The sequence below is a fragment of the Culicoides brevitarsis genome, chromosome 3 (genome assembly GCF_036172545.1).
Source record: "Culicoides brevitarsis isolate CSIRO-B50_1 chromosome 3, AGI_CSIRO_Cbre_v1, whole genome shotgun sequence".
In the NCBI taxonomy this organism is placed as follows: Eukaryota; Metazoa; Arthropoda; class Insecta; order Diptera; family Ceratopogonidae; genus Culicoides; species Culicoides brevitarsis.
The window spans coordinates 31,204,305-31,231,998 of record NC_087087.1 but is presented as its reverse complement, the minus strand read 5'-3'; the positions used below and the strand labels follow the sequence as shown (position 1 = coordinate 31,231,998).

The 27,694-nt window shown below is 25.6% G+C and overlaps 2 protein-coding genes across 6 annotated transcripts in view; one reads left to right on the top strand and one right to left on the bottom strand.

The window, feature by feature from the left end:
- LOC134836116 (calcium/calmodulin-dependent protein kinase type II alpha chain) overlaps nt 1-27,694 on the top strand; it is a 73,341-nt gene that overhangs the window by 8,290 nt on the left and 37,357 nt on the right. For 2 of the 5 annotated variants that reach the window (XM_063851330.1, XM_063851329.1), the window contains exons 1-3: nt 5,323-5,742; nt 22,363-22,457; nt 23,365-23,424. In XM_063851330.1, coding sequence (XP_063707400.1) covers nt 5,678-5,742; nt 22,363-22,457; nt 23,365-23,424 — 220 coding nt within the window. In that variant the 5' untranslated portion in view covers nt 5,323-5,677. Of the gene's footprint in view, nt 1-5,311; nt 5,743-22,362; nt 22,458-23,364; nt 23,425-27,694 lie in introns of those variants that run through there. The other 3 variants (XM_063851326.1, XM_063851327.1, XM_063851328.1) reach the window with 3 other exon arrangements.
- LOC134834846 (uncharacterized) lies at nt 2,624-3,599 on the bottom strand. The gene is made up of 2 exons (XM_063849638.1): nt 3,444-3,599; nt 2,624-3,380 (listed from the first exon to the last, which is right to left on the bottom strand). The coding sequence occupies exons 1-2, from the start codon at nt 3,538-3,540 to the stop codon at nt 2,854-2,856; spliced, it is 624 nt and encodes a 207-aa protein (XP_063705708.1). The 5' UTR covers nt 3,541-3,599; the 3' UTR covers nt 2,624-2,853.

The following is a 27,694-nucleotide window of genomic DNA, read 5'->3' as shown; positions in this document are numbered from 1 at the left end:
AGTGACTTTTCTCAAATGTTGACCATTAACTCCCTTTTTAACGATCAACTTTTTTTTCTTCCTTCGTTTCTTTGACGGAAACACAAATAACTATAAAAATAATAACGATGATGATGATGATGAAAAAACTTTCATCCTTCAAATAATGATTTCTTTTTTGTTATGTGATGATCCTTATAAATTTTCCGTGTGCTTTTCCTTTATATTTCGTCCATTTATAGTTCACTTTAATCGGACAAATTTTATTGATTTCTTGTGTGTGTGTGTGTCTTTTCCTTTCTTCCTTCCTCACTACAATTACTTTGCAGCGGAAAAAAAGAGTGGAAAGAATATTTAACCAGAGCATACATAATTGAAGATAACAGACAACCTTTTTAGCTGTTTTCACAAAGCAAAACAGAGGGGGTTGGGTACAACTTTATTGATTTGAACAGAAATTTTTAATGGACTTTCCTTGTGCGCTACCGCGCAAAAAAGTAATAAAAATTACATAAATATTATGACATGCATTTTGTTGTCGTCGTCGTCGTTACTCTGAAAAAAATTTAAGACTTGTGGGAATATTCGATCGATTGATTGATTGGAGCAAGATTAAATGCTAAGAATGTCAAAAAAAAATCTTGTTTGAAAAATATAAAATGTTTCACATTAAAAATTCATTTAATTGTGCAAGTGCATGTCGTAAAAAAAACAACAAGAGCGAGCGAGTAATTAACTCAAAGCATGGCACCTCTCTTGTTCGCGTTGTTTTGTTCTGTACATAAATCAGTTTTATTATCGCAGAGTCGCGACGTTGTCGTTGCAGTACTTCTCTACAAGAAACGCAAGGTAAATATTTACACTTTTACTGCGTTTGAAATTGGAAAAAAAATTATGGAAAAAATGTCTATCCGTTTAAAATTCTATATAATTTTTTTTAAATTTAAATTAATTTTTTTAAATTATTTTAAATATTTTAATTTATTTTTAATTATTTATTTTATTTTATTTAGAAATTAAATTTAATTATTTTATAAAAATATTTTTAAAAATTATTTATTTTTTTTAATTATTATTTTTTTTTTAAATTTTTTAAATTTTTTTTATTATTATTTTATTTTATTTAAAATTAAATTTAATTATTTTAAAAATTTTTAAAAATTATTTTCAAATTAATTTTTTTAAAAATTTTTTAAATTATTAAAAATTATTTAAAAATTAAATTTTTTAAAAATTATTAATTGAAAAATTAATTTAAAAATTTAAAAATTTAAAATTAAAAAAATTATAAATTATATTTATTTTTTTTAATTATTTAAAATTAAATTAAATTTTTATTATTCAAAAATTAAATATATTTTTTATTTAAAAATTATTTCAAAGCACTTTAAAAAATTTTTATTTACTTTTCTTTAATAAAAAAAAAATTAATAGAAATTTAAAAAATATTAAGTTTTTTAATAAAAAAATATTTTTTTTTGGAAAAAAAATTTCAAAAATACACTCAAATCATAAATTGCAGCAAAAATTTTCAAATCTCTTGCTTTTTTCGCATGTGTAATAATGCACCAAAGATGGAAGCAAGAGATTAATTTGTACGGACAAGTAAGGCACCAACACTTTTAAACAGGTCCCGCATGAAACCATAAAGTTAAAAAAAATGTTATAAAAAATGCATACAATAAATGTCCAACTTTTCTGATTGGATTTGAACCAAAGTCGAAACTATTCTCAGAAAAAAAAAGTTTCGATCAATAAAATGGTCAATTTAGGTAATAATAATCATCATGTGAGTTGTAGTGCTGCACTTTTAAATGTAAACTTCTGTGTACTTTGTATTGGTATTAATTTCCCATGAGATCTCTCCATTGGATCGTTTTTCAACAAAATACACACAAAGAGCAAAAAAAGTCTATGGAATAAATCAAATTTATTTTATATTGCCAATAAAAAGCATTTTAAGTGCAGACAATGATATATTTTTAATGGCAGTGATTACGATCAACGTGCATAACTTTATGACGTGAACTCGACATAATCAGTGAGCTTTTGATTCTGAGCTTTAAAATTACTTTTGGTGAATGAAAATTGAATTTTTATGCGAGAAATTGTATTTGTGAGGTTCAGAAATTGATGAAAATATTGAAAGCGTCCTGATTCTAACCTCAAATTCAAACCTAACCTCAATTTTAAGATTTTGAGAGAGACTTTTAGCTTGGATTGTTAAAATATTTGAGAGTTTAGAGAAAATAATACAAAAAATACGATCTAAATTCTAACCTCAAACTTAACTTAACCTCAATTTTTGTCATTTTTTGAAGCTTTTGAACTCAAATTGTAAATTTTTGTTATTGAAGTCTTAAAATTATCAAATTTAGATTTAAAAGTTGAAAATCAATCAAAACGCGTCTAAATTCTAACCTCAAATTTGAACTTAACCTCAATTTTCATATTTTTTGTGAAGCTTTTTGCTCTTCATTGTGAAAATTTTTCCAATTTTTTTGTTATACAAGTCTTAAATTCATTAATTTTAAATTTGAAAGTTAAAAAAGATCACGACGCGTCATAATTCTAACCTCAAAATAAAACCTAACCTCAATTTCTGTCATTTTATGAAGATTTTTCCAAAAAATCAAAAATCATTTAAAAATTTTTGTGAAAAATCTTCATAAAATTTGAATTTCTTAAGTTTTTAACCTAAAAAGCTTGAAATATCTTAAATTTTCTTGTCAATTCCTCTTTTTAATCATATTTTCTCTCATTTTTAGTCATAACTTGTACAAAAGTTCTCTCAACTTTACTTAAAAACTAATAATTTTAAATAATTTCCTTAAAAAAAAAATCTCGAGTTCAAATATTTTCTCTGAAAAAATCTCATAAATCCGACTCCAATACTCCCAATTGGGCTCGCGGAACATCTTTTCCTTCATTTTCTGGCGAAATCTCATCACTTTTGTGCTTCGCCAGGTAATTCTGGATCTGCATCTGCCTGCGTTTCGTACCCAAAATGCGATCTTTCGTCTTTGTCCAAATCGTTCGTTTCTGCGTCAAGCTATGAATTCCCGGAATCTCCTTCTGACGCGTCACTTTCGGCATTTCCGAGACAAAAACAATCGTACCACGATCGCCGCCACGCCGAAATCGCTGAACATTCTCGGGCGTATCGATGGGCGCACTCAGCGGTTGATAAATTCGCGGCAAATCAATGTCAGTCCATTTCTGAATCTCCTCCTCGCTACCGGATTTGGACCAAGTTGTTGCCTGACTCGAATTGGAACTCAAAATTGCTGCGATGCGAGTTGATGATGTCGAGGACGGCGGGTTTTCGGTAGTTGTGCTCGATGGAATGTAGAAGCTGCTTTGTTGCGGGATGCCCAGTTTGGAGATTTCTTGTTGAGGAACTGAAAAAAAGGAAGAAAAATTGATTTTTTTGAGGGTTTGAGAATTGCTGGTGAGATATTTACCTCCTTTTTCGACGTCAAAGTCGCTTTTTGCGGTGCGACAACACATTCGGTCCACGAGTTGATGACAACAGTCAGTCACACTGAAGGAATTTCCCATTTTTTTCGCTTAAAATGAGCAAAAATCCATAAAAAGCTGCTTTTGGGTCACAACAAAGACGATCGACAACAATGAACTGGGCTGCCAATGCGTGATGAGTCGAGTTGCCAATTATTGATGGGCTAAATTTTGTACAAGAAATGGAGCTAAGTTTGAATTTTGTGTTGAAAATCAAAAATTTTGGTCAGAGACGTAAGTTTTTGGAGGAAAAAAATTTTTTTGATCCAAAATTTCCTGAAATTGACTCGTTTATGAGATGAAAAATGGTGAAAATTCTTTCCTGAAATCATTTTTTTTTAAATTTTTTAAAATTTTTTTTTTTAAAAATTTTTTTGAAATTTTTTTAAAATTTAAAAAAAAAAATTTTTCTGAAAGAGAAAATGAACTCAAAGAAAAATTTCCAAAATCCAATTTTTTTAATATTTTTTAGAATAAAAAATTTTTAAATTTGTTCTCAATCAAAAATTTGGCAAAATGATTTTTTGTAAGCCAAAAATCTAAGAAAAATTACCTTCTTTTGTCTTTCTAATCCAAATTCTGAGATGAAAAATGATGAAAATTCCTTCCTGAAACCATTTTTTTTAATTTTAAAGAAAAAATTTTTTTTTTTTAAATTTTTTCCTGAAAGAGAAAATCATCGAAAATATTATTTTTAGAAGAAAAACATACAAAAAATATTTTTTTTTATTAAAAAAAAATTCTAAAATCCAAATTTTTTAATATTTTCAGAAGAAAAAAATTTAAAATTCCTCTATAAAAGACAAAATTTACCAAAAAAAATTTTTTCAAGCTAAAAATCCAAGAAAAATTACCTTTTTAATCCTTTTTGAGCAAAAATTCTTCCAAAAATTTTGTCAATTTTGTTGCACCGTTCTCGCTCACTCCCAAAAATTATTTTTAATTGTCTCTCATCTGTTACCACTACTCGTGTACTGCATCCGAGCGCCTCAGTAGTGCGTTGACTATCGCCGTCTCCGGTTCAATAATAAAATTTGTTTATTGAACGGCCATGTGTTTGTGAATTAATTGTCCAAAATAAAAAAAAATCATTTATTAGAAATTTTATGTCTCAAGATTAAATGCGAAAAAAAAACATTTTATTAAAAACTGAAGAAAAAAAAATCATCAAAAAAAAATTTTTTAGTGAAAAAAACGAAGAAACCTTGCTAAGAAAAGTAATAAATACCATAAAACGCGCATTTCTATAAATAACATTTTTCGGTGTGTGTGAAAAATTACTTTTTTTTTCTCCTCTCTAAACACGAGAATCTGTCTACAAGTGGCGCGGCGTCGACTGAACCGTGTCTGTGTGTGTACAATAACAAATGTGAGATAACATGTTGTTGTTAGTGCTTTCTACCTTTATTATTTCCTTCTAGCTGTCCCGCTAAATGGCGACGCGCGAGTGCTGAATGCAGTAAAAAAGTGCATAAATTTTCTGTATAAATAGGATGATAAAATATGATCGCCCATTAAAAAATATTTGTGTGCCATTGTTTTATCCGACGTTCTTTCGCTATAAATATACGAGCAAAATATCACACGCGACACAAAAAATAAGAAAAAAAAAATTTTTTTTTACATAAAAAACTTACGTTTTTTTTTTAAATCTATTTTTAGTGCTGTCGAGATGAAGATTGTTATCAGAAATTCTTAATTAATTGAATGGATTAAAAATTAAAAAAAAATAAAATATTGAGAGAACAAAGAAATTACCTTCAAGGTGAAAAAGTCACGAAAAACGAATGCAGAAAAATTGTGTGAAAAGTTGTTGTTCATCGCAGAAAAATGATATAATTGAATCTGAAAAAGAAAAAAAAATAAATAAATAATAAAATTAAATAATTTTTTAAATTTATAATTTTTTGTTAAATTAAATTAAAAAATTATTTAATAAAAATTTAAATATTTTTTTCAGAAAATAATTTAAATAAATAATAAAAAAAAACAAAACAAGTGAAAAAGAGATCACATGATTTAACAAAAAAAAAATAAATAAATAAAAATAAAAATTGTGTCAAAAAAAATAAATAATAGAAATAGAAAAATATTTGAAAGGCAGAAAAAATAAAAGTGCGCCAAAAATTCTTCAACAGTGTTCAATTCAAACTTAAAAATTTTCCTAATCTGCAATACAATGGCTGCACAGGCAGCTTGTACTCGTTTTTCTGACAACTACGAAATTAAAGAGGAGCTCGGCAAGTAAGTATTGTGATTTTTTTTTAATTTTTAAGATATTAAATAATTTTTTACTTTTAAAAAATGACAGATTTTTTCGATTAAATATTAATTTTTTTAAAAATAAAATTAAATAATAATTAAAAAATATTTAATTAATTTAAATTTTTTAATTAATTTTTTTTTATTCATTTATTTATTTTATTTATTTATTTAAAAAAAAATTAAAATTAATAAATAAATTAGTAGATTAATATTAATAATTTTAAAAATTAATTTTAATTTTAATAAATTAATTTTAATAATTAAATTAAATATTTTAATTTTTTTTTAATTTAAAAAAATTTTTTTTGAAAAAAATTAAATTAATAAATTAATTTTAAATTAATTTAAATAATTTTTAGCATTTTTAAAACCAAGTTTTTGATAAGTTAAAAAAAATAATTAAAATAAAAAAAATTGTTAGATACCTATTAATTTTTTAAAATTATTAAAATTTAATTTAAAAAAACATTAAAATTTTTGAAACCAAAATTTTGATAAATTTTAAAAAATTAAATATAATAAAAAAAAATCATTAGATAATTTTTTAACATTATTAAAAATAATTTAAATAATTTCTTTAAAGTTTTAAAAACCGTAATTTTTATTAAAAAAAAAATATTAAATTTAAAATAATTTTTTTCAAAATTAATTGCATTAAAATTTTATTATTTAATTAAATATTTTTTTAAAAAATTCATTTAATTTTAAAAACTTTTGAAATCTGTCATTTTTTTTGAAAAAAAAAAAATCTTATCAAGACGTCTCCATGTTCAATCAAAAAAGTGTACGGAAATTGAAAGTATGCGATCTCAAAAAATATTATAATAACTCTACAACAGCGCAAACCTCGTGACTGCGAGTCTATTTTTAATTTTTGGTCAATCTAAAAATATGTACAAAATTCATTCTGTCCACATAAATATCGCATACGTTGCCGGCATACACAGCGCGCAAAAGTGCAAAAGTGTTTCAATTTCAAAATAAATTGAAGAATTGAAGGTTCCCATCAAATATTTTTTGTCTGTTTTTTTTTATTTACATTGAAATGTGTATCAAATGACGCAATAATTAAAATAGTAGATTTTTATGTGTTTTTTTTTTCGCTCAATTATTTATAGAAAGGAAATATTTATGTCGTGTGTCGTTACTTGGACGTCATTCATCGACATTTGTTAGAAAAATAAAAAAAACTGAAGAATTCATCGACATCATCATCAACAAAAACGACTTTTTACAAGGTTTGATGACTTTTCTCAAGGTGCGCGCGCTGCTACTCACACGAGATTTCTATAAATAATTAAAGTATAAATATAGAAGACTTGGAAAAATATTTTTGAGTGCTTAATAAGGTTGCGTTTGCCACACTTTTTGCGTGTGTGATAAATTAAGTCAAAAATTAAAAGTGACAAGATTTTCTCTCACTCGACTCGCGATACGGTGATAAATAGAACAAATGATGATGATACGCAATTTTCATGCATTATTTATGAAATTTTCCTTCTTCGTGAGAGATTTTGTCTTGTTTCTCGTTCGTATTTAAAACATTCGTAATTTTGTGGCTTACCAAGTGTGTGGTTAGAAAAGATCTTCAGACGTGAAATGTGATAATTTAAAGATAAATTTTCAGAAATTGTCAAGAAATATTTAGTCGGAGGCGTGGTTTTTAAAGAAAATTAGTAAAAATTATGAAATTTTCATTTAAAATGCATTTTTGAATATTTAAATGACAAAAATAATTTTTTTTAAATATCTAAAAATATTTGAAAATTTTAAAATCATAAATTTTTTTTAATTTAATTTAAATTTTTAAAATTTAATAACAAAAATAAATTTGTTTGATTAAAATAATTTAAAAATTTTTGAAAAAATTAAATCTTTTAGTGAAATAAAAATTTTAATTTATTATAAATATATATATAAATTAAAATTCAAAAAATTTTTTTGTCAAAATTATTATTATTATTTTTTTTTTGATGAAAAAGATAAAAAAAATCACTCCAAATTAGTGAAAAATATTTAAATATATTTTTTAAAATTTTTTTCAATTAATATATTTTTTGAATTAACTAAATATTTCGAAAAAATAATTTAACAATAAAGATAAATAAATTAATAATAAAAATTTAATTAAAAGAATTTAACAATTTTGAAAAAAAATATTTTTTTTAGTAAAATAAAAAATTTAATTTATTATGAATAGATATAAAAATTTAAAACTTAAACTTTTTTTTGTCAAATTTTTTTTTTTATGTTGAAATGAATAATTATATATTTTTTAAAACTTTTTTGTAAAATTTGAATCTAAAAAATCACTCAAAATTAGTTAAAAATTATTTTTTAATTATTTTTTGATCTAAAGTTGATCTTAAATGTCAATACAAATGGCGCGAAATTCATATCTGTCAAAATATTTAATTTACAGGGTTGCCAATAAATAAATAAATTTTTATTATTTTTTGCTCAAAATAAATATTTAAGTAATAAAAATTAAAAATAAATAAAATATAATTTAAAAAAATACTTTTAGATAAAAATAATTAATAATAAAGCTTCAACTAATAGAAAATTTAATAAAAATGAACTTACCCTTTTTAAAAATTGATTAATAAACAAATTTTTGACAGTCATCAATTCCAAAAAATTGAATGTCATTTGAGCAAAAACATTTCAATTTAACCACAAAATCAATCCTTTTATCAAAAATCGCGATTTTTTCCATATCACTGCAAACATTTACAAATATTCAAACAATAAGTCGGCACATATACGTGAAAAAGCAGGACAATCCACTATACGGTACACACACATTATTGATTTTTCACCATACAGCAACATCGACCGACATCGTCTTTCTCCTTCTCTCTCTCCCTCTAACAAGCAACGCGCCACGAGACAAAAGAAAAATCTGTGTTTGGTGCTGTTACCTGTTGAATTTACCGTAGTTGAGATAATTTTATGAGAATTTTAACAAAAATAATTTAAAATTTTGATAAAATTTATATTTTTCTTGAAATTTTGCTGAAAAATTATTTAAAAAAAAATCAAAAATTAATTAAATTTTTTTTAAATAAATTTTTACTAAAATAAAAAATTTTGTACCGAAAAAAATTTTAACGGTACGGAGTTACGGTATTCACTTCATGATAGAAAAAAATGCAAAAAATGACAAAATTTCAAAACTTTTTGTGGTCTCAAACTTTTTGTCGAGTTGTCGATGATTTATTAACTCAAAATTTTATTTATTTTATTATTATGACGATTATGTGTCTCTTGCATACCATAGCAGCAGTTGTATTGCGGTACGGGAACCTTCGTACAGTTCGTGCAAAAAAAAAACACGAAAATGTACGAAAAACGATAAAAGGTGCGCAGTACGACAACGAGCAACGTGTATTCGCCATATTTTCACAATTTACATTGATGATGAGTGCAAAAGAAAAGAAGTCGGGTTCCGAACAAAAAAAAAGACACAAAAATCTTTCTGTTTGCTCATAATTCAATTGATAGAAACTTTTAAAACTTTTTTTTTTTCGAAGAAATGACAAACGCTTTTAGCGTCTCCATTATTGAGTTACAACAAAGTCTCTTTACGGCAACTTTAAATTTAATAAAATAAAATAAAAATGATGCACTTTTCCTCGTCGTCGTACTTACATCATGCATTACTTAACAGATGATGTCCCACTTTGTTAAAAGTACGACATGAGGAAAAGTTTTTAAAAATTCAAAAGATTAATTTAATTTTTGAATGGAAAATCTGACAAAGTATCTAATGCAACTTTCTCACATGGATTTAATATTCATGGAATTTTCGTCGAAGGTTATTTTAAAATAAATTTAACTTTTACGGTTGGTTAAATTATTTAAAATTTTCCATTTATTGAACTTTAATAGCTTTAAAATTTATTTAGGTCAACTATTTTTTTTTTTTTTTTGATAAAATTTATTCGAAATTTTTTTTATTTAATTTTTTTAATTTGTTAGTTTTTTTTATTAATTAATTAAAAATAAATGTTTGAAAAATATTTAAAAAAAAAAGTAAAAAATAAATAATTTTTTTTGAATTAAAATAAAATAATAATAATAATTAAAAATAAATTAATTTATTTTTATCATTATTATGTTTAATGATATAGATAATGATTCTTATAGAATATTTTTTTAAATAAAATAAAAATTATTTAAATTAATGAAAAAAAAATTTTTTTAAATAATTTAAAATTTTTTTTTTCAGAAAAAAATTCTTGCTGAAATTAACAAATTTTGATTTAAAAAAAATTAATTTAATCAAAAATAAATAAAATTAACTAAAAATTAATATTTTTGAAAAAATTTGAAATAATTGTCTATATAATTTTTTTCTATGGGCAACCCGTGATACATTTTTTAAATAAATTTATAAAATATTTATAAAATCTATAAAAAAATTCATAAAATAATTTGTTTTAAAAATTTTTTAAAAATTATTAAAAAAATATTAAAAAATTTTTATTAATTATTAATATTTTTTTGTATTTTTGGCAACCCTTCATGTCATATTAAATTTTAAAAAATAAAATAAAATAAAAAATAAATTTATATTAAAATTTGAAAATTATTTTTAATTTTTTTTTTCTAAAAATAAAAAAAATATTAAAATATTATTTATTAAATTTTATTATAAATTTTATTAATTTTTTTCAATTCGAATATCAGAAAGGCATGAAAATTTTTCATATATTGCTCGAGCCTAATCAAACAGAAAATATCCAGTCAATATCCGTCAATGCATCCGCACAAAAGGAATTTGATTTGTTTTTTACTCGATTTTTAATACATCTCGGGATCGACGAAAACAAAGTTATTTCGTTATTATGTTTGATATTAAACGATATTTATCCAAAAGGAAAGCAAAGAAAAAAATTATTGGATTAGCTACGACCGACGAAACGAATGGAAAAGATACCAATTCCTTGATAGGAAAACAAATAAAATAAAATGAGACCTTTTTTTGTGCTGCTAGGCTGCTGCCGCCGCTGCTGGCTTTGTTTGTTATAGTCGTGTATCTCTCGTTAATCTCGCATTATTACGTAACTAGGGTCGGATCGAATTTGCTCGCAACAAATAAAAGTAGTTTGTAAAAGCGGAGAAGAAGAGGCGAGTCGTCAAGGAAATAAATGATATTAGAATTTTTTTTCTTCTTGTTTTTTTTTTTCGTGCAGTTTATGGCAACAACATGCAAAGTGAAGCGAATGGAGGAAAAATATATTCATTTTCAGATAATAATATGATTTCCCATGTTGTTACATACATGATATACGAATCCGAGAAGGAAACAAGAAAATGATGATTTCCCTTATCAATACATATTTTATTTACATTTTTACCGCATTTCCAGGAATTTAGTTTGCTAAAAATAAATGTCTGTCATGGATGTTATCGGATGTTATTGAAGTTTGATAAATGATGAAAAACATGTAGGCAATAAAAATTTTATTTAAATAAAAATATTCTACAATTTTTTTTAATAAATAAAAAAATAAAAAATAAATAAAAAAAAAAATAATAAATAATAATTAAATTAATTTAAATTATTTTTTATAAAATTATTTTTTTTATTTAATTTTTTTAAAATAAATTGATTAAATTATTTTATTTGTTTTTACTATTTATTTTAATAATTATTAATAATTAAATAGAAATTAATTAATTTGTTAAAAAATTTATTTCAATTATTTTAATTTTAAAACGTGCTTAGTTGAAATACATATATATTTAATTAATAATTAATTTAAAAGATTTAATTTCAATTTTTATATAAAATACATATGAAATTAGAATATTAAAAAAATTATTAAAATTTGTTATTTAAATTTATACATTTAAATTTAACTATTTAAATTATTTTTTAAAAAATATATAAATATCAACTATTTTTATTTGTAATATTTTTTTAAAAATTTATTCATTAAAAATAATTAAAAATTGAAAAAAATAATATTAAAAAATGTATTTTATGAAGTTTTCAACTAAAAAAAATTAAAAAATAAACAAACTATAAAGTATCAAACAAGTAAAATCCGATGAGAGTTAAAATAAACAAACTATAAAGCATGAAACAAGTTCTTTATGAGAGGGAGAATCATATCATAAAAATTCTCGTTGAGCTTTTACCAAACTGACCAAATAATAATTTTTTATTAAATAAAAAAAAAAAAAAATTAAAATTCTATCAAAAAATTTTTTTAAAATATAAAAATAATTTTAATAAATTTAAATTAAATAAAAAAAAATAATTAATTGAAATAAAATTAATAATAAATAAATTAAAATAAATATTAAAATTAATTCTACTTAATTTTTTTTACAGAAAAATATTAAAATAAAAAAATACGCTCAAGTCGCTCACTCGATTAAAGCTTTTTTTATCAACTTCATTTTTGTTTTCGTTGTTTTTTTTTTTGCCGTTAAGCTTTCACGCGTGTGAAAAAAGATGCAAAGTAGGGAAGGAGGGTTCTCTCTTTTGTTTTATTTCCACGCCACTCTTGCTATACACAAACTGTTGCTTGCCATTGCCGGGTCTTATCTCTAAAACGGCATACGCTGCAACATTGTTTGGCGGCACATAAAAGTCACATAAAAACCGCCATTTATCTCATTACACAAGCCAGCGTTGCGTGCGCAAAAGCCTAATTCTCATTATGCAAGGACAAATAAGCAGAATTTATTGTAAACTGATGATGTTGATGATGATGACTAAGTCAATACGAGACATACATAACACGAAGCTCGAAGTCGGCTCAACAAACAAACAAAGTCATGCAAATGAAAATAAATGTGCGAGGATTATTTTGCTGTTTTTTCTGTAGAAAAAGTAATTCTAATACTACCGCGCGAGCTGACGAGTGACAGAAATTTGTTATTTTTCGGGTGAAATTAACTTTTTTTTTGCTATCCTTGCTTTTAATGAATTCATTTCCCTTTTGAGCGTGCCTGCATGTTGGACACCGTGATGATGTCGGAAATTTGTTTTTACATGTTTCGTAATGAAGTTTTAATACAATTGACAGAAAACTCTTGTTTTGTGTGTTTGTAATTTAGTTTAACAGAACAATGGAGAAAAGGAGGTTAAGGACACGTGACATGAGGTTATCAATGGATCATATCAAGATCTTGTTAATTTTATTAAATAGTTGACTTTATTGACATTTTCTGACAATTTTATAGATTTTTAGTTTTAAAGACATGTTTCCATCAACAAATGTAAAAAAAAAAATTATTTTATTTTCCTCAATTTTTATACATATATTACTAAAATTCAAAATTTGGCGCCAAAAATAAGATTGCTTTGAAAACAAATATTTTTAAGAAAAATTTTTATAATATGATGAATTTTTAGTAATATACCTAAATAAAAAATCTACTTTATTCTAAAATTATTGAAAAATAATCAAATTATTTCAAGATATTACAAAACTTAAAATTTTGGCGCCAAAATGAAAGTTGCTTTATAAAACAAACAATTTTAAGGAATATTTTTATAATATGATGAATTTTTAGTAATATATACTCAAAAAATCTTATTTTATTCCAAAATTATAAACAAATAATCAAATTATTTCAAATATTTCTTTAAATTATTTGTGATCTAATTTTTGGCGCGAAAATAAAATATGGCGCCATTTTTTAAATTTTAATAATATTCAACAAAAATATTATTTTGGGTTTTTAGTTTCAGCATAATGACTTCAAATATTTTTTGAATCTAAATTGTCGTCAAAATCATAAAATTATAAAAGTAAAAAAAACTTAAAATTTGAAAATTTACTAAAAAATAAGTTTTCTATCAAAATATTTAAAAATAAAATTAAATTAAATTAATTAAGTATTATAATATAATTAATTAAAAAAAATAAAAGTAAAAATTATTCGAAAATTCATAAAAATTTGAAAAAAAATGCAAACTTTACAAATCTTTACAAAAAAAAAATAAATATTTAAAAAATCGTAAAATACGAAATTTTGAACCTAAATAATTTTTTAAAATATTTAAAAAAAAAATCCAATACAAAAATTAAACAAAAAAAGTGATAATAGCTCAATTGTCTTAAATTATAGTGAAAATTACACCCAACCTCTAAAAATTCTTGCAAAAAAAATCAATAATCAACACATTTTGCTTTGAAATACTGAAAAACAACAAAAATTCTCAAACGAGACTGAATAAAACAAATTTTCGTGAGTTATCTCCATCATCAATATGACACCTTCCCATCCTTCATGTCTCTCGTCGTCACTCGCAAAGTAAGTCAATGTTGCTCCACAATAAAAATAATGAAAAAGCCCAAAAAAGAAAAAAAAAATGCCTTGATGTATAATTTTTCCATTTAACCTAATCTACATAGTACCACCTTTCGCTGGTACTGAATCCTCATTATGATTATTGTTATTAGAGCGTATGTGAGTTACGATGATGAACAGCCGTTTAGGTGCTTATTTCACTTTTATTCCGACACATTGTGTTTGCTTAGGATGTCAAAGTCCATTTTTGTCGTTTGGCGCGTAAAATGCCGAGCAAAAGGTTCAAACCCCGAAAACTGAGGGGATAATGAGACGCAGCCACAGAGTCGAAATTGTAACAATAATAATCATTCTGTGCGGCAAAATGGCACGTACCTTATTTTATTGCTGGGGTTATTTCGACTCTTTTTTCGTGCACGAAACTCTACACTTTAAATTATCGGCGTGTTACTGTTTTTTATGAGGGTTAAAAGGAAAATATTGTAACAACATTGTTTATGAAAGCAGCCTTGACATCACTTGAAACTTTTACACACGTGAAGTGCTTGCCTCAAGGTGCAACGACGGAATTTTCGTGAGTGATGACATTAAATGACAATTCCCCATTTAATTAACTGCCTATTACTTTATGCAAATTACGTTGGGTGAAAATTTTCGTGTAGAGAGGGAAATTTTCCGTAATTTTCACGCATTTTGACCTGCATTAAGGTGTTGTTGCTTTTGATGCGGCATTCAATGCTAAAGGTGATGCAGTACTTTTTTCGCAAGATTTATGAGGTTAATTTCTTTTTATGGCAATTTACTGCACAAATACCGAGCATTTTGAGGAATTTGCGGTTAAAATGTGTTTTATGGGATTTTGAGTGTCTGTAACGATTTATTGAGTCCATTAAATTTTTTGATAAAAATATATTTAAAAAAAAATTTAAAAGTTAAATAAATATTTAAAAAATAAAAAAAAAATATTTACCAAATATTTTTGAATTATAAAAAAAATAAATTTTTTTAAAATTTATAAAAACATAAGGCCATTAAATTTGATTATTTCACTTTATGTCGCCCCCCCTCCGATTTTGCCGAAAAAATTCAGGGGGAAAAATAAAAATAATAATTCAAGGAAGCTTTTTGACATTTTTTTTAAACTTTTTGATTAAAATTATTTTAAATTATTTTTTTTTTCATATATTTCTTTAAAAATGATTATCTATCAAAAAAAAAAATTTTTAAAAAAAATTTGACCAAAAATTATTTTTGAAATTTTTTAAAGTTTTACTAAAAAATAAAATATTTAAAAGTAAAAATTATTTTAATGTGTTTTAAACGATTAACGTTCAAAAATTAGTAAAAATAATTATTTTTTTTTAATTTTTTTTCTCATTTTCATAGAAAATTGTTAAAAATATATTTTTTTGCTACAAAATTGTCTAAATTTTTCTAAAAAAAATATAAATAAAAATTTGAGAGTTTAATTAAATATTTTTTCAAAATTATTGGAAATTTAATTTAAAAAATTAATTCTATATTTAATTAATTTGATAATTTTTATTAAACATTTATTTAAAAAAATTTTTTTATTCTTATTAAAATTGTAATAAAAAAAATTATTTGCATAAAATTTAAACTTTTAATCTTTTAAAATTATGAAAAATTAATTGAAAAAAAATTAAATAAAATTTAAAAAAATTAAATAAAATTAAAAATAACTAAATTAAAGAAATTTAATTTAAAAAAAATAAAATTTAAATTTTCTTAATTCGCAGCTTTATGAGAAATATAAAAAAAATAATAGTAAAATAAAAAAAAAATTAAAAATAAGTAAGAAATTAAATATATAAATAAATAAAAATTAAATTAATTAAAAATTAAAATAAAATTAATTAAAAAAATAAATTAAATTTAATAAAAATTCAAAAATAATATTTAAAAATAAATTTTTATAAAAATTCACCAAAAAAGGCGATTTCACATAGTATCTCCCATCACCTAAATCTCAATGCAACAAACACAAACATGTGCGAACGACACCAAAGCACCTCTAATAAACACAAAATGCATCACACAACACATTGTTGGCTCGTATTATAATATAATAAAAGCCACATAACTTTTAACTTTCTTCTGTATTTTACGAGCTGGATGTGTCTTAACACTGCTGCTCTTGTTATTCTAACAAACTGCTATTTATTGCGTTTTTCTACCTATTTTCATCTTTTGTACGAGAAAAAAAATGGAATCGTCCCAGGTACTATTTAGATTTTTTTTTTATTTTGGCAACCTTGACTTCTGTGGGATTATTCCTATACTTAATGCTCTTTTTGTTGTCGAGATAAATAATTTTTTGTTGTTTAATTAAAATGTCGTCCATTTTTCCCGATAACGAAAAAAAAAATAATTTTATTGATGTTCGATGTATTTTTCTGGTCCTGTACATTTCCCTAATCCTATTAAACGTTTTTTTTTTGCCAATTTATTTTTAAATAATAATAATAGGATTATTTGTTACTTTATCAAAGTGTGGCTTAGTTTTTTTGTCGTTAACCGGATTGACCTGGAAATGACGAAAAAAAAAATGTTTAGAATTTTTTTAATGATCGAAAAAATTAAAAGTTTCGCACTGAAAGACGACGACGTCGACGAAACGACGACTCCACGCATATGCAAATAAAAATAACTCTGCAATGCGATATCAAGTCGTATCTATTTCAGTGCAACGTACGTTCGTAGTCGTTGTCGCTTTCGTGAAAAAAAAGAACCTGTTACTTTTTGGAGTTTACAAACTTTGCATGCTTTACACTTTTCTTTTGGCGCGCTACGACGATGACGGAGGAAAAATATTTTATGTTCGCTCTGCATGCAATAAAACTTTATTTTTTGTGTCTTGCCTACGACTCGGTGCTAAAATTTATTTATTATTTATTTATATCCATGAGACATCCATAAGAGACATAAATTCCGTGCTGTACGAAAAAAAAAATATTTTATGTTAAAATAGTCGCAAAAAAAAAATAATCAAATACGGTCGTGATGAAAAATTCATAAAAAAATGATGTTTGTCACTCAAATCAATTTTTTTTGCAGCTCCTTTTCATATTTATGGAAATTGCAAATTCAAATTATTCAAATTCAGGCAATGATCAACGAGTTTCATGAAAAAAAAAAAAAAAATATTTTACGAAAAAAAATCTGTCCCTTTTAATCATCGTCATCATCTAATTGCAGTTTCATCACTCAGTTTCAGTGACGAGAACGATTTGCGTGATAGCGAAGGAAGTTGGAAAAAAATGGGAAAAACTTGTCATCATCATTATTTCTTCTTTGACTGAATGACTTTGAATTGTTGCAATTATTTTCCGTTTTTTTTTTGCCATTTCATGACATTTTATGCGTGCAAGAAAAAAATTTTTAAAGAATTTTTTTTAGAGGATGGTTTGAATTTTTTTTTATTCTTTTAAATTGTTTTTTTTAGATAAAGATAGAAAAAGATAAAAAAATACTTTTATATAAATAAAAAAATAAGTTTGAATTAGCGAAAAAGGCGAGTTTCAAATTTTTAACTATCATTCTTTTTTGAATTGACATTTACGAATTTAATTTCATTATAATTAATTTTTTATTTTTTTTTGAAAAATTTATGAAAAATTATTTTTTAAGCTTTATGAAATTAAGAATAATTATTTTTAAATTAATTTTTTAAAAAATAATAAAAAAAACAGGCTTTCTTAGATTTTTCATTTAAATTTAAAAAAATTTATGGTTTTGTGTTAAATTTTGGAAAAAAATTCAAATTTGATCAATTTTTCATAAAAAAAAAAAAATATTAAAAAAATTAATTTAAAATTTTTTACGGTTACTTTTTGAATTATTTTTCTGTTAAAATAAAACGTTTATTTAAAAAGCAACCGTTAAAAATTTAAAATTAATTTTTTTTAATATATATTTTTTTATTTTTATGAAAAATTAATCAAATTTTATTTTTTTTTTAAATTTAGAAAAAAAAATAAATTTTAAATTTAAATGAAAAATCTAAAAGAGTAAAAAAAAGTGTCTTGTTTTTCTTTAAAATAAAATTAAATTCGTAAATGTCAATTCAAAAAAAAAATGACAGTTAGAAAATTTGAAATTCGCCTTTTTGCTAATTCAAACTTATTTTTTTTTCACAAAATGAAACTTTTTTCCTACTTGTATCAACCTTAAGACATTTTCCATCATTTTTTTTTATTTTAAAAAAAAATTTTACAGAAAAAAGTGTTTATCATCTCTAAATTGTCCTATGATGGTTTTGACTACGAAAAAAAAACTTTTTGACTGTCTCCCACACAAAAATAAAAGAAAAAGTTGAAAAAAAACTTACACGTGACCCATGTGTAAAAAATTCCTCAAAAGTTATTTTTATGATATTTATTATTACGTTAGCATACTTTTTTTTTCGTTCAACATTCGTCGTTGTTGTTGTTGTTCTAAATGAAAATTTTTCAAATATTTTACATATTTATTTATTCTTGAGGCGATTTTCATCATCAACAACAACGTTTGTATACATTTTAAATGAAAATATTTAGCTTTACTTTCGTTCAGAGCCGAAGAATATTTTTTTTTTGTTCGAAGAAATCCCCTTTTCATTAACAATTCGGAACAATTCGATTCTTGGAAAGACGGAAAATCCTTCAAGTATGAGTAACTCGTGTCGTGAATTTCGAAGAGCGAAAAAATAAATTATAAATTCAAATTAATACTGTTTTTTTAAAAAGTTTCCATGTTTACACAAGCAAGTTGAACTGATGAAATTTTGTGGAGTGACAGGTGATTTGTATTTATTTCGACAATTTTATGTACCTCTATGACGAGTAATCGGATTAAGGTAATATACATCAATATCATGGTACAATAATGGATATTGTGTTGAAACCAATTCAATTCGATAGGATCTGAGCAGTTGAGATGATTCAACAATCTGATACAAAATAGATGAGAAGCTTATGAATCATCAATGGGAGTTTACGTTGATGCTTCAAAAGAGATTTAAACAGAATTTCGAAAATTTGTAATTTCAAATTACGAGTTTCGAAAATGATTTTCGAATTTTTTCGAAGTTATCAGCAAGATTTTTTAAGATTATTTGCGACTTTCAAAAGTTATTGGCGACTTTCATGCTTTCGAATGTTCGAAAGTCGCCAATAACCTTTAAAAGTTCGAAAGTCGCAGATAATCTTAGATTTTCGAAAATGATCCTTAAGATCCTTTTAATTAGTTCAATTTGGAGGCTTTCGAACTTTCTATTGGCGACTTTCAAATTTTTCGAAATTGAACAAATTTGTAAATAACTTCGAAAAGAAATTGGACAAATTTAAGAGTCGTAAATAACTTCGAAAAGATCTGAAGTCGCCAAAAGCTTTGAAAAATTTGAAAGTCGCCTATAACTTCGAAAAGTTTGAAAGTCGCCTATAACTTCGAAAGCTTTGAAATTCGAAATTGATGATTCTCGAAGATTGTCGAAGATTATCAAACTCTTCAAGGTTATTGACGTTTTTCGATCTCTCTGATCATAAAAATAATTGAAATCCATTAACATCGTTCCTCATTACTCGTAAAGCTCATTTTAAAGCCCTAAATGATGATTTAAGGCTTTTCGCCGTGCCAAATTCCCTTTCATACATGTCAATTTCCTTTTAAGAAATTTTTCTTCCACATATTCACGTAATATCAAGGCAATAACAATCTACGAAAAAAAAAATATTAATAAAACTCTTGTCATCTCATCTAAATACACTTCTCGTTCAGCCTTATTGTTATCATTACGTACTTATATCCTGCATTAACGTTGATGCTACTTCCAATCTTTTGTGTGTGGCGACAATCATGCGATGCGACGATGATACGACTTTTCAACACACGCCTCGAAGGTTGTTCCGAAGCAAAATCAATAATTGAATACTAATTTCCTAACATGTCGCAAACGAATTTTCATCTATATGCGACGACAACGACGAGACAAGAGAGACCGGCAGCATATTCAGTTAGAACAATAACGCTCTATTTTATTATTTATTCAATTAAGAGGCTTAATATCGGAGTTTCAAAGCGATCGATTGTTCGGTACATTTAAAAGCGTTCGCGATAATAATTCACGACAAACGGTAAATTATTGATATCGCTGTAGCGCGCGCCAAAAGGAAAGTCATAAATTGAGGTTAATTGATGAACAAAGTAAATATTGATGATGTTGCTATAATATTTATAACGATATCGATAACGTTCGTTGTTTGCATAAAAAAATATCCGGGAAAAGTTTTAGCATGATTTTTTTTTGTCGTTCTTTGTCGGAGTTTGCTTGAAATGCCTCGAGGACATGAAAATATTAATTATGACTCGAGTTGATGAAGATTTTTGTTTGAAAAAAGGGTTTTAAGCTTGGGTATTACTTGTGTTAAAATAGAGCCCAGCGATTTAAGAGAAGGTTAAATTTTTTCTTCTAAAGCCTTAAATTTATATCCTGAGGTCTTAAAGTTACTTTGAGACCCTTAAAGTTTTCTTTCAGACCTTGTAACGTTTCTTTAAAACCTTAAAAAGTTAACCTTAAAAGGTTTCAAGGCGATTTAAGAGAAGGTTAAATTTGTTCTTCTAAAACCTTAAATTTATATCCTGAGGTCTTAAAGTTACTTTGAGACCCCTTAAAGTTTTCTTTGAGACCTTGTAACGTTTCTTTAAAACCTTAAAAAGGTTAACTTCTAAAACCTTAAATTTATATCCTGAGGTCTTAAAACTTTGAGTTTTCTTTGAGACCTTGTAACGTTTCTTTAAAACCTTAAAAAGTTAACCTAAAAAGGTCTCAAAGCAATTAAAGAGAAGGTTATTTTTTTTCTTCTAAAACCTTAATTTATATCCTGAGGTCTTAAGGTTACTTTGAGACCCTTAAAGTTTTCTTTCAGACCTTCTAAGAGAAGGTTAAATTTTTTCTTCTAAAACCTTAAATTTATATCCTGAGGTCTTAAAGTTACTTTGAGACCCCTTAAATTTTTCTTTCAGACCTTGTAACGTTTCTTTAAAACCTTAAAAAGTTAACCTTAAAAGGTCTCAAAGAAAACTTAATGAGGTCTTAAATTAACTTCAAGAATTCTCAAAGTAACTTTTAACCTCTTTTTATTAATTTTAAGGATACTCTATGAGGTCTTAACAGGGTCTTAAAGTTGTATTAAAACACTTTAAGGTCAAATTTTACTTTTCTGAGTTTCTTCTGAATTAAAAAGCTTAAACTTGACTCCTAAAGATCTAAAAATTGCTCAATTTCAAGTAAACGGAAAGCTAATTCGCCTTATCTACCTCCGTTAATCGAACTTTTACCCCTTTTTAGCCTCACCTCACATTCGACAAAAATCTTAATGAATATTCGTTTAATAAAATAACAATTAGGATGATAAGATTAAGAAGCGAAATAGCTCGCAGTAGAATTGATCGATTTTTTCCTTCCAATAAATAACGGCACCCTCACTTTCCTCACTTGGGTGATGATGACGATAATAAATGTTGCCCCGCATTCAAAAATTCCTTCGACAAACGACTTTTGTATAAATATTTCAAGTGGATTTTGTTTTCTCTCTTTCTGTGTTGGCATGGCACAAATATTGCAGATTATAATCTTTTTCTTTTTCATTTGCTTATTTACTGTGCGAGGAGACGACGACATAAGGAAAAATTGTCTCCCTTTCTCTCTCTCGTTCTATGGAGCAAAATAAAGCATAAAAAAACTTTTCACATAAGTATAGATTTTATTGGCTCTAATTCCAGGCCAAGACACACACTTACACAATATTGTTTGAAAATCTGCCGTAATGGCTTTGGATTATTATTGTTTGGTTTAAGTGGAAAAGTATTGGGAGATTTCGAGAGAGGGGTTTTGCCAGAGCAATTTGCAAGTGTAGAGATAAAAATCGTAAAAATTTGTGCTTGGACTATTAAGTTTTACGATTTTTCCCAATTTATCCCCAAGAACAAAATCCATCCAGGAAATTTTCTTTTATTAAGTTAATTGAGTTGAAATTCAACCCAAAAATACGAAATTTACGCTTCATATAAAAAAATAGCTCTCTTCCGTTTTGCTTTTGCAAAATCAATCGTTTGTCAATTACCTCGCACATTGACTTCCAGCTGTGAGTGATAGCCAATCAATGGTTGTTACTAACTAAACCACGTGATTGTATTAAAGGCTATTACGAGTAATTAAGCAACTACCTGTTAGTTAACGCGTTGATGGAGACGCCTTGTTGTGCACTAATAAATAAAGTAATAAATTCTAACCAATTTTTTTTTTCTTTTTCTTTTTAGGGGAGCATTTTCAGTTGTCAAAAGATGCGTACAAAAGTCAACCAGTCTGGAATTTGCAGCCAAAATTATCAACACAAAGAAATTAACGTCTAGAGGTGAGTTTTTTTTTGTACCGCTGTTACTATGCAAAAAGTCATCAAAAAGTGAGATTGAATTTACTTAGCAATTGATGAGCTTCCAAAAGTAAAGAAATCGTCAAGGACAACCGAGTAAATTCAATCTTCTTTAATCTGTGAAACCGTAACGAAATTTTCGTAAATAGAGGTACAGGGAGTTCGATTTATGATTTTCGAAATATGACTGTAGTTTTGAGTTTTCAGTTTTTTTTCAAAACACGTTTTAAAATCTTATCCGAATGCACATTTTGAAAATTTTCTCCAATGCACATTCTGAATAATTTTCCCGAGGCATATTTTAAAATTTGATCCCAATGCACATTCTGAAAATTTTTCCCAAGGCACTTTTTAAAATCTGATCCCAAGGCACATTCTGAAAATTCGACCAATGTACATTCTTAAAATTTTTCCCAAGGCACATTTTAAAAAATTGCCCCAATGCAAATTCGATTTTTTTTGTTTCTTTCTAATTTTATGTCTCTTAGATAAATTGGCTTACAATTCATGAATTTTTTGATCTAATAATACCTGAAAAATTTTGAAAAATATTTTATTCTAACCCAAACAGAACTCCCTGTACTTGTATTTTCGGCATACTTACCAACAAAACGTCAAGGAAATTAAAAAAGTTTTGAGCCCTTTTCACAAACAAATTTCTCCTTTTTATATTACTTCGTCTTACCACTGTCCTTGTTGTCTTCTCGTCTTGCTTTTTTTTATACCTACAGACATACTTTTTTTTATGATTATTATGTTTCGTCCATTCATCGATCATCTTGTGTTTTGACATATCTCACCCACATTTTATTGATTTGGGAGGAGGGATATTGTTTACACAAACAAATATTTATTAACAAACAACTTTTACCCCTTTTTCCTTTTGCAGATTTTCAAAAGTTAGAACGCGAGGCTAGAATTTGTAGGAAATTACAGCACCCCAATATCGGTAAGTTCAACCAACTTATTTGTCAAAGAAACAAAAAAAATTCAAGTGAGTGTTTTATATTTATCGAGTTTGTTCAGAGAAGTGGATTTGCAGTACTTTCTACTGCTTCGAAAAAGTGAATGAATCGAGAAAAATATTAAATAAAACAATAAAAATTTTATTTATTAACGTACAGCTGAGTAAATAAACAAAAAATGTAATAAAATTGTAGTATCGAGTAAAGTAGTCTCGGTTGAGAGTGAAGCAAATGCTTAATAAAAAATATTTTTTTATATTTATTAATAAATATAAAGTAAGCAATTATAATCTTCTTTATAGTTATCCGATCACGTATTTTTATTATTATTAAATTTGTAATTTTTATTGAGTTTTTTTTGTCATTATTTGACAGAAGATTAAAATTTTATACGCTAGATGTTTTTAATGTTCAAGTTTTAAAAAAATTCTTAAAATTTTAAATTTTTTTCTTATTTTTTACATTTTAGTGCTTAAAAAATCACTTCAAATTAATGATGAAAAATAATTGTAAAAAATTACATTTTTTTTATATCCAAGAGGTTAATAAAACTCGCATCACATTTGATCAAATTAAATGAAGCGTGAAACATAAAAAGGTGCATCCATAATTTTTAATTGATGCATTTGACGTGCTCTCGTGAATTTTAAACTAATGTAAATTAAATTATGTATTTTTCAACATTAATTGATGTTCCGTTCGTTTGATTTGCAATTGACAGAAATTAATTGATATTTTGTTGTTGATTGCATTTCAATGACATTCATGGAATTTATTCACCTTGTGTAAGTTTAAATGTAATAATAACAATAATAAAACGAAATAAAAAAAAGCAAAGACGAGACTCGACGAGAAGATTTGTCGTCTATTAACGTACTTTTAGTACTTTTGGCAACGATTCAACAAATAAATGCACACCTCGCTCTTTTGCTTTCGCTCACTCGACTTTTGTGTGTTTGTTTGGTTGGTATGTTGCCCGATGCAAGTAACAATGGCATTGTCTCAATATAATAATATTTATTTACACTTGACTCAATTTTCGACAATCGACATATTTTGTTGTAATTTGCAGAAATTTTTGGTTTTGCTTAGAAGGAATGTCTGCCAAAACGAAGTCTGTAAATTCAAGGATGAATTTGGTTGAAGCCAAGTTTTTCCAAAGTCAATTTAGGATTTCAATTCTGCTGACAAGAATTTCGGGGAAAAATGAAGAAGAAAATATTATTTATTGATTCTGGCGAGAAAGTGGTTTCAACCAACTTGCAACGAAATAATAGGCCCTGTGAACTAAAAAGAGGTAAATTTACTTTCTTCGAGGAGAAAATTTTTAAGCAAAGTTATTTAAGAACCAATACGTAAGATTTTAAACAAACCTTTCACTTTCGCAAGCGGTTTGAGTCGTTTTGAGCCAACTTAGTTTTGTTCATCAATTTCTTCTTATTAAGAGGGGTTTGAGTTATAAATGATCAGAAATGATGTATGAAGTATCTGCATAAAAATTTTTCAGCTATCGAGGACACAGGCGGTTTGTTCGATTTGAGCCGTTTTGAGCCAATCGAAAGCTTAAAAATTTTTATAAAGATCACTTATACTTCATTTCTCCTTCAAACCACTTAAATTTGATGAAAAAACTAAGTTGGCTTAAAACGACTCAAACCGCTTGTGAAAATTTTGCGCAAAAACGTCTGCTGAATGGGCCCCACAAATCCTCTGTGTGGCATAAAGGATTGAATTATTTTAACAAAATGACTGTGATATTAAAGACTATGATAGTTTGGAGATTTTTAAAGTTAAGGCAAAACAATATGTGATAAACGAAATAAGTATATGAAAAAGTGATATTAAACGAACTAGCCAAAAAACCGTCGCAATATCATCGTAAATGATGGAAAGAAATACAACAACAACAACAAAGATGTAAGCTTTCGATAACATGTCAAATGAAATTCAAGACGATTTTTTCACTTCGTTAAAAAGGAAAACATCTCAAAAGAAAATCTGATAGTATCTTGTCAACACATCTGATAAGATTTCGAAAGATTCACAATGATTTTACGAGGAATGATGAAACTTTACAAAAAGCTTTAAATCTACATGATCTTTAATCTGAATGGAAATTACTTCATGACAAAAATTTTTACATCGTCCTATAGAATTGAATTCAGAGAATGAGAATCATATACTGAAGTGGCACGGCTGACACAATGATGCCATTGCTGAAACCCAAAGCTAAAACTATCCCGATAAGTATGTGAACCAAATCAATGAACGATTAATAAAAAAATAACTATTTAAAAAAAATGAGTTACCAAACTCCGTACTCGAGATGTTGACTGATCAGATTTTTACATTTTCATGCAGTTAATCACTCTTAATACTACCAATAACTTTTTAACTTATGAAATTTTCTAAAAATATTAAATTAAAATTAATCCTTTAAAAATTCAAGTCACTGAATTAACAATTTTAAAATTACCTCTTGAACCGATAGATTCACCCAATTTTAACCCACAGTGCACTCGTCGTCATATAAAGTGCAAACAACAAAATTTCACATTAAAATTTCATATTTAAACGGGCCCGGCAATTCACGACGCCGAAACGCAAGTATCTATTTTGGTGTCGACCTTTTTTTGTACCATTATTATTATTATTATTCTATTAAAAATGTATCGTGAATTTGAACGGCGGCGGCGGCGATGGCGATGGGGTAATGAATAGACAACAACTCAATGGTGCAAAGAACCCGCGCGCCATGAAACAAAGCATGAACACAAAAAAAAACGAAAATAAGGAATAATGATGTGACAATAAAAAAAATAATAATGTTTTGATGCCAAAAATAAAATGTTTTCGGCATGAATGTGTATGCGTACAAATAATAATAATAATAATAATGATGAACAATTTTTCGTGGGTTTCTTTTCACACACAAACTCATTTCAATATACATAGCGTAACTATTAAACAATGATATACGGAAGCATTTTCACGCGTGCGACGTTGACGACGATTGATAGTGAGTGATGTAATTTTCATGTGTGAGTGTGAGAAAGTAATGGAAAGACAACTGAAATTTGTTGGATTTCAAATTATTGCGTTGTCGGTCATTTTTCTCTGTCACACACAGCGAAAATTGCACGAAGTAAAAATGGAATAGTCTGAATTGGACGTGAATGTAGCTTAAATGTGGCAACTTGTAAATGATTATTATAATAAATTTGTACGTTTTAATTTTCCCTTCGCCCATTTTCGTCGTCGTTAGGTTGCTACCGCCTCGCTTGTTTGTCTCTAAATAAAACAAAAATTCAGTCAATACCAAATTAAAAGCAAGAAAGTCGATACCTTAATTGGACATAATCCTCTTTAATCGGATTTTTTCTTGCTACAGGATATAAAAAAGTAAATTCGCAATGAAAAAAATATTATTAATTAGTGAAAGGAAGCTTTAAATAAATAATGAATGAGAGAATGTTTAATCTCATGGGATTGCGGTTACATTTTGTTTTATGGAAAACCACACGTTTTTTTAAAAGCTTTTTTTTTGCTTTTGGGTTTCTTAATTAAACTGTCGCCTTAAAAAGTTTTTTTTTTTAATTTTTTTTTAATGAATAAAAAAATCCAAACATATCGAAGGTTAAAAAAATTATTTACCTTGAAAATATTTCTCCCAAAGTTTTCCTTTGACTTACAAACTTCCAAGAACTTTTGGCAATACCGAGAATCTCGATAACAAATATTTTAATCTTTTGTAGGGAATTGATAAATAGAACATTTATTTGCTCAGGGCAACGAATACGTATTTATTATTGTTTCACGAACTCAATCAATTTTAATAAACAAGAAAATTTCTGGGAAAATGTTGAAAATGTGATCAACAAATAGCGTCCTTTGTCGTTTTTTTAATTCTATGGGATAAAAAAAAGAAAAAAAAAATCAATTTTGAGTACTTTTTTATGTTTTGAAAATAAATTCGTGAGCCAGATAATATTTTGTTCATCATCATCCATCTGACATTAAATTCAGTTACAGAAGTGAAGCGTGTGACACATTTTTTAATCCTTTTAGTTTTAACTTTTTTGTTAAAAAAAATTAAAAAAAAATTTTTTTTTGCTCTTCATTGTCTGTCTGAATGAATTTTATTGAAAAAAAATAAATAAATAAATTATAAAAAGTATTTAAAAAATTAAATTTTAAATTAAATTTTAATCAAATAAAAATAATTAATTTAATTAAAAATTTAAAAAAAATAAT